Source organism: Mesoplodon bidens (genome assembly GCF_964165515.1).
Source record: "Mesoplodon bidens genome assembly, chromosome: 4".
NCBI classification, from domain to species: domain Eukaryota; kingdom Metazoa; phylum Chordata; class Mammalia; order Artiodactyla; family Ziphiidae; genus Mesoplodon; species Mesoplodon bidens.
Window position 1 is genome coordinate 107,859,071 of NC_138160.1, and position 13,346 is coordinate 107,872,416.

Sequence of the window (13,346 nt, forward strand, 5' to 3'; positions counted from 1 at the left end):
GAATGTGTAATACATGAACTTTGGGGGGGAAATCAGTATGGTAGCTGCCACCCTGCTATCTCTCTTTCTTGATGCAACCGCTATTATCTGGAAATCTTTGAAAATACATAGGATAAGTCTCCTGTTTCCGGAGCGAGGTCCTTCCTGGAGGCGGGGACTGGACTGGAAGACCCGGGCTGGTTCATCGTCATCCCCGCGGGCGGCCACGGGACAGAGTGAGCGAGCTACACCCGGTAACAAGGGTTCCGTTCTCGCGTACGGAGGTTGCGGCGTGAAAAGTTGGGCAGTCCTGCTGGAGAATGCTCCTAGAGCTGGGCAGCACCCAGCCCTGCGGGCAGGAGGATCTTTGGCCCCACGTACTCCTGCAGGTTTAATTTGAGGCCACGGGTCGGGGCTCAGGGCAAGCGAGACGGGGCGGTGCGCAGGGCGGGGCGCGGGGCGGGGCGGGGCGGTGCGGTGCGCAGCATACGTGGCAGCGCAGGGACGTGCACCTACGGTGGCCATCTTGGAGGCGGGGGCGTGCGCGGTGAGTGCTTCTCTGCGTCTTGCTCGTTTTCTCGCAGTCGTAGTCCTACAGCTCAGCTTCCCTAGTCCCCACTTTTCACTGCCACGCAGACACTCTCTCCGGCCCGCAGGTGAGCGTCAGTCTGGCAGTAACGCGGGTGCGTGCGGGCGGCTGGGCTCCCAAACCGGCGCCCAGGGGCGCCGTAGTGCGAGGTGGGCGGGCCGGCAGGCGCCCCGAGAACGAGGGTAGTTTGGGAGTTCCGTCGTCGTGCAGTCCGGGCACGGGCCGTGGGTGCATGCAGGGTTCAGGGTGCGCTTCGAGAGGCAAGCCGTTCCCGCCGCGGTTTACACGGTGGGTGCGGCCCGGGGGTCTTATCCAGCACTTTGCTCCAGTTCCGGGACCGACGCCGGCGCCCCGGGCTGTTTGGCTCCACCTTCCGCCGCGCTGGCCGGAGGGGAGATAACGAGGCAGGAGCCCATTGACCTTAGCTCGGCCCAGCCCGGTCTGGAGACGTGGCAGAGCTTGGGGGGAGGCTGCTACCGCCTGGGAGACTCCTAGGTCAACAAATGGGGGCGGGCAGTGGGATGTAGCTTCCTTTCCCGTGGGTTCCCGCATCGGTGCCTAGCGCCGCTCCAGAGGGCTTTTGCACTCTGCTGTCTCTTTGTTCGTTCCTGGGAACTGCTTCGGGCAAGTTTACCGGATAGCCTGTTCTCTAGATTGGCAGAATTTGTCCAATCCAAGAGAGTTTTTGTCATTCCAAGTAGTTATTTTAAGAGACAACATGTACATTTCTGCGAACGTGACACATTTTGGCATTCCAGTCTTTTCCCTGTAGAGCTGCTATTTTGTCAGTGAACATTTATGGAAGTTATTTTGGGATAAGAAGTGGGAATGCAGAGACAAAACTCAGACCTTCCTGTAGCAGTGCTCACTAAAGGGTAGTAGAGGTTATCTTTTGAACCGGTAATCAACAATAATAACCGCTTTTAACGAGCTTTTACGTTTATCAAACCTTTCCTTGTATCTTTATAAGTAGCCACCTACTTTTTAACTGAAGAACCAAGACACAAGCAAATTGGAAGATCAGGGTCGGTCCAGAGACTGAGGACTCAATTTTCCAAGCCATTTCCATCACTTTTTCTTTAATGTTGATACATTAATATCCTTTTTGTGTCGAGAATGAGCACTAGAACCTTTACCAACTCTGACACTTTGCTGTTACTTTAATCACAGGAGCTTTTCTTTAGTAGAAGGTATTATGTTTATGCATCCGAAACTTACCCAATATTGTCATTAAGCCAATTCTCAAATAGTATGGCTTTTAAAGACAGAAAGAAATTGACCAATTATTCCATTTTACGGGTTGTATTCATTGTATAGGTTCTTTTGCAAATGCATTCATTAATATTTATCTTTAAATATGATTTCTACTAATTACTATGAGAATTGGTAGCATCTGTAGGAGGAAGATGAATAACCAGTGGAAAAATGAGATGAAGAAAAGAGGTAGCTTTGTCAGGGAGTGATAAAGTCCCCAGAAGGCCATTCTGTCCCTGATTATCTTCGTCTGTAGGTATTGAATGAAAGGATTTTGCTTCCCTGGATACCTGTTTTCTACTTACTGCCATAGATCTTTCCTCTACATTCACAACAGAACTTTTTGAAAGTGTTGTACATATTTGCTTCACCTCACACCTCAGTCCGGTTGAAATTGGCTTCTATCCCCACTCCTTTTTTTTTTTTTTTTTACATCTTTATTGGAGTATAATTGCTTAACTATGGTGTGTTAGTTTCTGCTTTATAACAAAGTAAATCAGTTATACATTGTTCCCATATCCCCTCCCTCTTGCATCTCCCTCCCACCCTCCCTATCCCACCCCTCCAGGCGGTCACAAAGCATCGAGCTGATCTCCCTGTGCTATGCAGCTGCTTCCCACTAGCTATCTACCTTACGTTTGGTAGTGTATGTCCATGCCTCTCTTGCGCTTTGTCACAGCTTACCCTTCCCCCTCCCATATCCTCAAGTCCATTCTCTAGTAGGTCTGTGTCTTTATTCCTGTCTTACCCCTAGGTTCTTTTTTTTTTTTTTTTACAGCAAGAAAAATGGGGGTTATATCCAGATGAAAACATTAATTCATTCATCCAAGGTTCTTATTATCACAGTTTCTCACCTTCCCAAACTCAAGACCTCTAAGCAAAGTTTCTAGAATTATACCAAATAATCAAATGCTCCTTCTAGATTCTGTAAGCATTTTTTTTAAAGAAAGAATTTGTATTTCACTTCTATGAAGTGGAAGGAACTCTATGTATTTTTTTTCTTTATTTTTTTTTTATTAGTTTCTGCTTTATAAGAAAGTGAATCAGTCATACATATACATCTGTTCCCCCATCCCTTCCCTCTTGCGTCTCCCTCCCTCCCACCCTCCCTATCCCACCCCTCCAGGCGGTCACAAAGCTCCGAGCTGATCTCCCTGTGCTATGGGGCTGCTTCCCACTATCTATCTACCTTACGTTTGGTACTGTATATATGTCCATGCCTCTCTTTCTCTATGTCACAGCTTACCCTTCTCCCTCCCCATATCCTCAAGTCCATTCTCAAGTAGGTCTGTGTCTTTATTCCTGTTTTACCCCTAGGTTCTTCATGACATTTTTTTCTTCTTAAATTCCATACATACATGTTAGCATACGGTATTTGTCTTTCTCTTTCTGACTTACTTCACTCTGTATGACAGACTCTAGGTGTATCCACCTCATTACAAATAGCTCAATTTCGTTTCTTTTTATGGCTGAGTAATATTCCATTGTATATATGTGCCACATCTTCTTTATCCATTCATCCGATGATGGACACTTCGGTTGTTTCCGTCTCTGGGCTATTGTAAATAGGGCTTCAATGAACATTTTGGTACATGACTTTTTTTTTAATGTATTTATTTATTTATTTTTGGGTGTGTTGGATCTTCGTTTCTGTGCGAGGGCTTTCTCTAGTTGCGGGGAGCGGGGGCTACTCTTCATCGCAGTGCGCGGGCCTCTCACTGTCGCGGCCTCTCGTTGCGGAGCACAGGCTCCAGATGCGCAGGCTCAGTAGTTGTGGCTCACAGGCCTAGTCGCTCCGCGGCATGTAGGATCTTCCCAGACCAGGGCTCGAACCCATGTCTCCTGCACTGGCAGGCAGACTCTCAACCACTGCGCCACCAGGGAAGCCCACATGACTCTTTTTGAATTATGGTTTTCTCAGGGTATATGCCCAGTAGTGGGATTGCTGGGTCATATGGTAGTTCTATTTGTAGTTTTTTAAGGAACCTCCATACTGTTCTCCATAGTGGCTGTACCAATTCACATTCCCACCAGCAGTGCAAGAGTGTTCCCTTTTTTCCACACCCTCTCCAGCATTTATTGTTTCTAGATTTTTTGATGATGGCCATTCTGACTGGTGTGAGATGATATCTCATTGTAGTTTTGATTTGCATTTCTCTAATGATTAGTGATGTTGAGCATTCTTTCATGTGTTTGTTGGCAATATGTATATCTTCTTTGGAGAAGTGTCTATTTAGGTCTTCTGCCCATTTTTGGATTGGGTTGTTTGTTTTTTTGTTATTGAGCTGCATGAGCTGCTTATATATTTTGGAGATTAATCCTTTGTCAGTTGCTTCATTTGCAAATATTTTCTCCCATTCTGAGGGTTGTCTTTTGTTCTTGTTTATGGTTTCCTTTGCTGTGCAAAAGCTTTGAAGTTTCATTAGGTCCCATTTGTTTATTTTTGTCTTTATTTCCATTTCTCTAGGAGGTGGGTCAACAAGGATCTTGCTGTGATTTATGTCATAGAGTGTTCTGCCTATGTTTTCCTCTAAGAGTTTGATAGTTTCTGGCCTTACATTTAGGTCTTTAATCCATTTTGAGCTTATTTTTGTGTATGGTGTTAGGGAATGATCTGAGCTCATAATTTTACATGTCCCTGTCCAGTTTTCCCAGCACCACTTATTGAAGAGGCTGTCCTTTCTCCACTGTACATTCCTGCCTCCTTTATCAAAGATAAGGTGACCATATGTGCGTGGGTTTATCTCTGGGCTTTCTATCCTGTTCCATTGATCTATCTTTCTGTTTTTGTGCCAGTACCATATTGTCTTGATTACTGTAGCTTTATAGTATAGTCTGAAGTCAGGGAGCCTGATTCCTCCAGCTCCATTTTTCGTTCTCAAGATTGCTTTGGCTATTTGGGGTCTTTTGTGTTTCCATACAAATTGTGAAATTTTTTGTTCTAGTTCTGTGAAAAATGCCAGTGGTAGTTTGATAGGGATTGCATTGAATCTGTAGATTGCTTTGGGTAGTATAGTCATTTTCACAATGTTGATTCTTCCAATCCAAGAACATGGTATATCTCTCCACCTATTTGTATCATCTCTAATTTCTTTCATCAGTGTCTTATTATCCCCACTCCTTCTGTGGAAACGGCTCTCACTAAGTTTTATCTCCAGTTTGGCAAATCTATTGACTTTTTCATATATCATCCTATTTGTCTTTTCTGTAGCATTTGATACTGTTGCCCATTCCTACCTTGAAACCCTCTTCTCTGGCTTTTGGACACCACAGCCTCCTGGTTTTCTTCCTGTCTTTCTGGTCTTTCATTCTTCTCTTCAGGCTTTTTTTTTTTTCCTCCTGGGCTCTTCTTCAAGGGTTCGTTGGGCCATCTTCTTTTTTCTCTTGGTCTTCTCAGGTAATCTCTTTCCAGCACATGACTTTAGAGACTATCAGTAAGCTGATGAAGCCCACATTTATGTGGTTGCTGAGCTGCATACCAAGTCACCGGTACTTGGACGTTTCGAGGAGCTTGAACTTAGCATGTCCAGTATTAAATACTGCATAATCCCTCCTTTCCCAAGATGTCAGACATACACCTTGACCTCCTCCAGTGTTCCCTGTCTTACTGAATGGCACCACCATCTCTCCAGTTGTGCAAGTCATGCCTCTCCCCCTCCTGGACCCCATATCCAGTCTATCACTGAGTGTTAACCACCTAAACATTTCTTGAGCCTGTCCACTCTCTCCATCTCCACTATCATCACCTTAATCTGGGGCCAGATAACTCTTTCTTGTGGGGGCCATCCTGTGCATTGTAGGATTTTTAGCAGTATCCCCAGCCTTTACCTACTAGATGCCAGTAATACCCCCTAGTTCTGACAACCAAATATGTCTCCAGACATTGCCAAATGACCCTTGCAGGGGAGAGGGGCAGAATCACCCTCCTCCACTCCCCATTTGAGAATCACTAACCTAGGATGTTATTTGAACTACTTCTATAGACTTCTTAATGGTCTCTGCATCTACTCTGACTGCCCTATGGCACAAACTGCATACTGTGGTCAGAGGAATTTTTCCAAAACACAAATATGAATTGCTAAAAGCTGGAACCAGCCTAAATGTCCTTCAACAAATAAATGGATAAGCAAACAGTGGTACAACTATAAAATGGAATACTCTTCAGCAATAAAGAACCAACCATTGATATATCCAACAATTTGGATGGATCTTAAGAGCATTCTGTTGAGTGAAAAAAACCAATCTCAAAAAGTTGTGTGCTATATGATTCTATTTACGTAACATTCATGAAATGAGAAAATGGTAGAGAACAGTTGGTTGCCAGAGCTTATGGTTGATGAGAGGGTGTGACCAAGGAGCAGCATGTGGGAGTTTCTTTGAGGGGGTGATGGAACAGTTCTGTGTCCTGATTGTGGTGGTAGCTACACGAGTCAGTGCATATGATGAAACTTCATAGAACTACACACACACACACACACACACACGTGAATGTAAAAACAGGTGAAATCCAAATAAGGTCTGTAGTTAAGTTACTCGCATTGTACCAATGTTAATTTCCTGGGTTTTATCACCGTAGTCTAGTTACGTAGGATGCCATCGTTGGCAGAAACTGGGTTTAAGGTACTCATGAAGTTGGCTCTATTTTGGCATCTTCTTGTGAATCTGAAATTTCTTCAAAAAAGTGAGAAGACCCAATATGTCATTCCCAGTTTGAATGCCCCACAGTGACTTTCTGTTCTCAAAAGAGCCATCTCTTTAATTTGGCTTATACGTGTCAGCATGGTCTGAGCTCCTCTCCATGTCTCCAGTCCTCATTATTCCTTTCTGCTGCATGCGTTTTCTTGAATGTGTCAATGTCCCTCAACCTTCCAGGGCCTTTATACCTTCTCTATATTCACTTTTTCTGGCATGTGCCCTCTTTAGCTCCTTTCCCTTGCCTAATTAAATTCTGATCGTCCCTCAGATCTCAGCTTATATGTGACTTCCTTGGGGAACCCTTTTCTGTTCACAAGTCAAAACCGTATTCCCAGCGAGCAGAATTGTTCTTGCTCTCAGAGCACATCATTCAGGCTGTGGTTCATTGTTATGTTGCTGTTATTGTTTGACTGTCTCCTGAACTGGACTTTAAGTATCCCATTTGTTTTGCTTACACTATATTTCTAGAGGCACCAGTACAGTGCTTGGCAAGTGGTTGACCGTCACTGAATGTTTGTTAAATGAGTAAAAACTTCAAAAACTTATTTGGTAGGTTTAGAAGTTTTGATTTTATACTTGAGGCAGGCTTGAAAATTTATAATTTTTAAGGAAGTTTTCCCACATTTTGTAACCCATTTTTGACTGTTAGGTCGAAATGCTATCTAGTGGCATTTTTGCTACAGCTAACTTTTCTAAAACCTGAGACATATTATTTAGCCATTATGGGGCACATTTTAGAATGTAAACTAAGAAAACCTGGGAATCGAGCACAGTAAAAAATTTTTTTTTACTGTTAACAGGAGTAGCCCTCGTACACTGCTTAATGAGAGAGGAAGTGTTTCAAGAATACTTTAAATAATTTATTTTTATTTTAAAAGTAATAGTGACTGGAATCTAGATATAAATCTACCATGCATTCATGTGGCAGAAATTAAATTAGTAATTTACTATTTGAAATATATTGGGTAATTAATTACTTAGTTAATGTAAAATTATTTCTCAGTAATGGAGTAGGTGTATGAAAATGTCTCAGATTGTTTGCACATTAAATATTCTCACAGACTATTTTCTTAGGAATTTTGACAAACCCTCCACCTGGAGATAAGTGGCATTATAAACAGTAAAGACAGACATCTGTCTGTTGATTATTTTAAAAAACTATTCTCTAACTATACAAGGTTTAAAAATATACTTTTTATTACTGTGTAATATTTATTACATTTTAATATTTTTACAGTTTTACCGTAATTGAAGAAAAATGATGGAAGAGAGTGGAATAGAGACAACACCACCTGGGACTCCTCCACCAAGTTCAGCGGAACTGGCTGTCGCTGCCACAGCGGCACAGCCGTCTTCCCCCCCAGCCCCTTTAGGTATGTGCAGTTGTCTAGCGTCAGTATGTTTTGAGGATAGTCAAGATACTGTTATCTTTTCTCAGAGTCATTTAAAAAAAGCATAGAGGCATACCTCAGAGATACTGAGAGTTCAGTTCTAGACCACTACAGTAAAGTGAATATTGCAATAAAGTGAGTCACATGAATTTTTTTGTTTCCCAGTGCATATAAAAATTATGGTTACACTATACTGTAGTCTGTTAAGTTTGCAGTGTATTACGTCTAAAAAAAGAATGTACGTACCTTAAGTAAAAACTTTGCTAAAGTATTGCTTAAAAATGCTGATCATCATCTGAGCTTTTAGCGAGTTGTCATCTTTTTGCATTAGTAACATCAAAGATCACGGATCACCATAACAAATATAATAATAATGAAAAAGTTTGAAATGTTGTGAGAGTTACCAAAATGTCACACAGAGACACGAAGAACAAATGCTGTTGGGAAAAATGGTGCTGATAGACTTGCTTGACACAAGGGTTGCCACAACCCTTCAATTTGTAAAGCGGAGCAAAATAAAATGAGGTGTTCCTGTATATTAAAAATTCTGTAATCTTTGCCAGGATGAAGGGAGATAGCCTTTTTTAATTTAAGCCTGAAGACAGAAAACATCTATGTTTTGCTTTATCTTAACTTTCGTTCTTTATGTTCATACTGACTAGAAATCATCTTTGTTATGACAGAGATATCCTAAAAAGTATGTGTTAGCTTTGTCTAATGTTCTGTGACTGTGGTGATTAACGTTCTGACCTTCTGACTTTGAGCCTTAAATTGTGAGGTTTTATGCTCATATCAGCAGGGATGAAAAACGGCTTTATTTTATTAAAAGCACATCAAAACAAAAACACAAAGGTCTGCAATACCATAACTTAATTTTACATAGCTGCTGCTTTTACTGACGGGAGTTGAAAGTCATTTGCACTCAGTCATAGTCGTATAGTTCAAATCACACATTTAAAAATAACTCCTGGGATAGGGTCTGTTAAATTTTAAAATTTTCCAAGAAGACAGTAATGAGACACTTTGAAAACTAAGTGAAAAACATTTGACTGATGCATTTTTTTCGTGCCCTCTTTTTTCTAGCTGCAGCCAGCGCTTTCTCTTCTCCAAGCGTGTCCTCTGTGCAGCCCCTGCCGCCACACACGTACTCCACCCCTCAGCAGTCCCTGCCTCCTGTGAGGCCTTCGCCACCCTTGCCCTTTGTGCCTCCTTCACCGGTTCCTTCTGGTCCTGCACTCATTACGTCTTTACCACCTCATGTTTCTCCACCAACTGCTGCTGCCTTCAGTAACCCTCCTTCATCCCACTTCCCACCTTCCACTTCTGCCCCAAACACTCTCTTATCTGCCCCTGCTTCGGGTCCTCCCACATCAGGATTCTCTGTCGGCTCAGCCTATGACATTACACGAGGACATGCAGGAAGAGCTCCCCAGACACCCCTGATGCCGTCTTTTTCTGCACCTCCGGTGACAGGTAATTCTGTCTCTCGCTGATACTTTGAAACAAGTGGTTATGGTGAATGTTTTATTTATTTTTAAAGCAGCTTTATTGAGGTATAATTCACATACAATTCAACCCTTTCATGTGTGCAGTTTAATAGTTATTACTGTATCAAGTTGTGCAGCCATCACCAAAATCAATTTTAGAACCTTTTAATCACCCCAAAAGAAACCCCATACCTATTAGCTGTCACTCCCTACTTCCTCCCAATCCTCATGGCCCTCAGAACCACTAATCTACTTTCTGTTTCTATGAATTTGCTTATTTTGAACAGTTCATATAAATGGACTCATAATATGTGTCTTCTGTGACTTAGTGTAATATTTTCAAGATTCATCCATGTTGTAGAATGCGTCAGAACTTCCTTTTTAAGACTGAATAATATTCCATTGTATGGATATACCACATTTTGTTTATTCATTTCATCAGTTGATAAACTGTTGGGTTGTTTGCACTTTTTGCCTATTGTGAATACTGATTTTATGAACCTTTGTGTGCAAGGTTTTATGTGAACATGTTTTCATTTCTCTTGGGTTTATACCTAGGTGCAGAATTGCTGACTTTTTTTTTTCCTGGAGGGTTTTTTTTTTTTTTAATTGAAGTATAGCTGCTTTATAATATTGTGTTAGTTTCAGGTGTACAGCGTAGTTATTCAGTTATACATATATCTATATCTATTCTTTTTCAGATTCTTTTCCATTATAGGTTATTACAAGATATTGAGTAGAGTTCATGTGCTATACAGTAGGTCCTTGTTGTTTATCTGTTTTATATATAGTAGTGTGTATCTGTTAATCCCAAACTCCTAATTTATCCCCTCCTTCTCCTTTGATAACCATAAGGTTTTTTTGTATGTCTGTGAGTCTATTTCTGTTTTGTAAATAAGTACATTTGCACCATTTTTTAGATTCCACATATAAGTGATATCATATGATACTTGTCTTTGATTTATTTCACTTAGTATGATCATCTCTAGGTACATCCGTGTTGCTGCAAATGGCATTATTTCATTCTTTTTTATGGCTGAGTAACGTTCCATTGTATATGTGTGTATATATATATATATCCATTCATTTGTTGATGGACATTTAGGTTGCTTCCATGTCTTGGCTGTTGTAAATAGTGCTGTGCTGTGAACACTGGGGTGCATGTCAGAATTGCTGACTTTTGAACAACTACCAGACTATTTTCCAAAGCAGCTGCACCATTTTACTTTCTCACCAGCAGTGTATGAGGGGTCCGGTTACTGTGCATGAATGTTTCATTCCCTTTTCCTTGATCTCCAGAGCTTCCTATTTTCATTTAAATTATTAAAATAAAGCTGATGTTACTTAATATATGATTTTTATATGATATAAAACTTAGTACATGATTAGTATGTGGAATGTCAGCCAGAATTAGAAAATTTTGTCCTAACATTTTGTGCAGTTATAGAGAAACATCAAGGTGAAGTCTGAGAGTTTTTTTTAAAGCTTTACTTAAAAAATTATCAGGACTGAATGGTCCAAGGAGTAGTTTTATTTAGCCAGGTAAAAGTTCAAAAACAAATAAGTGTATGTGCCATAAGATGGTGGAATTGGACTATTTTATTTTCTAGGTCAGTTACACCTACTTTTTCGACTTCCCTGGAATGGTTATTGGATATCAATATCAAAACTTCATCCTGTCATATTCTGCCTATTGTTTCTCATTTTAGGAAAAGAAACAATTTTGTTGTGATTTTATAATCCAACTTGGCTTGTCTACCTTAACAAATAAAATTTTTTCAAGAGTACAAGTATGACACCCATGTGTATGTATATGTGAATTTTTTTTTGAGTTAAAATAGGGTATATGGATATGTTTACTAATTTTTACATGTTTTTTGTATGATGGGCTTGAGTGCTCGTATCAGTTATTTTTATGCTTTAAAGAGATTCAAACTATAGCTGTCTGCATCCAAGTGCTCATAGGGCAAACATGAAGTACTTTTGGATGTATATTTTCTGTCCATTTTCAGGGCACTTGGTTGGTGTAAGCTTATGAAGAGGGAAAGAAATTTCTTCTTTGGAATTTTGTATATTTTATAAAGGTTTAGGTGATTCTTTGAGCTCATATCTCAGTGTTGAAATGCCTGAGTATATAGTTACATTATTAAAGCTGTTTTGAACTACTCATCTCATATGTTGTATCTTCTTTTTATAGGAAATAGTTTATGGAATAAATTACATATATTAACATTTTTGCCATTAACTAGGTATTTTGCCAACTCCCATTACTCAGCAAGCTGGTTTGACATCTCTGGCACAGGGAACTGGAACCACATCAGCCATAACTTTTCCAGAGGAGCAAGAAGATCCTAGAATTGTTAGAGGGCAGGATGAAGCATCTGCTGGTGGACTCTGGGGTTTTATTAAGGTAAGGGGTGTTTACTTTAAAAATCACGTTTAATTTTTTTAGTTATAAAACTAACAGATACTCACTAGAAAGAATTATGAAAATAGAAAGAGGTGTAAGGAAAAATTAAAATACCTTTTATTCTTATTACACTTTTTCTATAGTTCCTCTGTCTTTTGGATGCACATATCTGTGTAAATGTATCTCTTTTTTAGTGAAAAGCAAACTGGAGTAGTGACACATGGACACAATTTTGTGTCTTCTGTTTGTCTTTACCTAGCGTGTATCATGAACATCTTCCCAGCTATAATTCTTCAGGCTACTTTGCCCAACCTGTCATTGTATTTATTTCCCATGTTTTATTTCACTTACCTGTTACTGGCATTTTCTAATTGTAATTCTTATTAATTAAATTATTATGAGCACTCTTGTATGCCAATCTTTATGTGCATCTCTGTTTTATCAGAGTTAATTCTTGGTAAATGTCAGTGTGGACATTTTAAAAATTACTGATACATATTGCTCTCCAAGAAGGTTATATACCAAGATCACTGTCATAACATCATTCATTTGCCAGCAGTGATTTTATTAATTGAAATATAGTATTTTCTAATTTGATAGGCAAAAAAATAATACCTTGTTTAAATTTGCATTTCTTTGTTACTCAATTTGAACTTTTTTTAATGTGATTTTTGGCCATTTGTATTTTTATTTTGTTAAGTCTGTATTCATGTTCTTTGCTCAGTTTTGAATTGGGATGATTTTCTTTTTTAATGAATTGATAAAAACTCTTAATGTAAGAAGAATATTATATGCTATCATATGCTGCAGTAGCCTCCATTTTTATCTTACATTTCAATTTTATTATGCTTTATTGACACAAAGCCTTCTAAATTTTGGGGAGTCATTTCTATCAATTTTTTTTTTCAATTTTTTTAAATGTTAAAAATGACATTTACCTACTGTATTATATGATAATTGTTTTTTTATGATTTCTTCTGATTTTCTTGTGGTTTCATTTTTTTTACTTCCCAAGTTGATATAGCTGATACTTACTTTACTATATTATATGAGGTAGAAGTCAAATTTAATTTTTTTCCAACCACTTAATCAACTGTTCCAAAATCATATCCCAGTGATTTGATATGTTACCTTTACCTTAGTTACTAAATTGTGTGTTAACCTCAGTTTCTGCGCTCTGTATTTTATTTCACTGCTTTGCCTGTCCTTGCAACAGTACCACACTATTTTAATTATTATAACTTTATTACACTAATATTTATTGAAAGCCTACTCTGTGCTGAGGTGCGGATGAAGAGTATTCATAGATGAGTCAGATAGAAAAGTCAGTTCTGAGTCTCTGCATTCATAAAGGCAGATCAGCATTTGGTTGTGTAAGTTTGCTGTTTTCTCTTCAAAATTTTTCTTTGCTGGTCTTTTCTATTTATTTTTCTTAATGAATTTTAGAATCGCTTTGTCAAGTTCCCCTCAATATTCTGAGGGTTTGGCTGCAATTTAATTACATATTAAATGCATTTTTAAATTGGTAGCTGGTTAAACTG

The 13,346-nt window shown here is 39.5% G+C and overlaps 1 protein-coding gene across 2 annotated transcripts in view; it reads left to right on the forward strand.

Moving 5' to 3' along the window:
* Positions 1–460: 460 nt before the first annotated feature.
* Positions 461–13,346, forward strand: part of PRRC1 (proline rich coiled-coil 1) — a 47,227-nt gene continuing 34,341 nt past the window's right edge. The window contains exons 1-4 of one of the 2 annotated variants that reach the window (XM_081233293.1): positions 461–526; positions 7,755–7,890; positions 8,992–9,381; positions 11,645–11,805. In XM_081233293.1, coding sequence (XP_081089419.1) covers positions 7,776–7,890; positions 8,992–9,381; positions 11,645–11,805 — 666 coding nt within the window. In that variant the 5' untranslated portion in view covers positions 461–526; positions 7,755–7,775. Of the gene's footprint in view, positions 527–724; positions 857–7,754; positions 7,891–8,991; positions 9,382–11,644; positions 11,806–13,346 lie in introns of those variants that run through there. The other variant, XM_081233292.1, reaches the window with a different exon arrangement.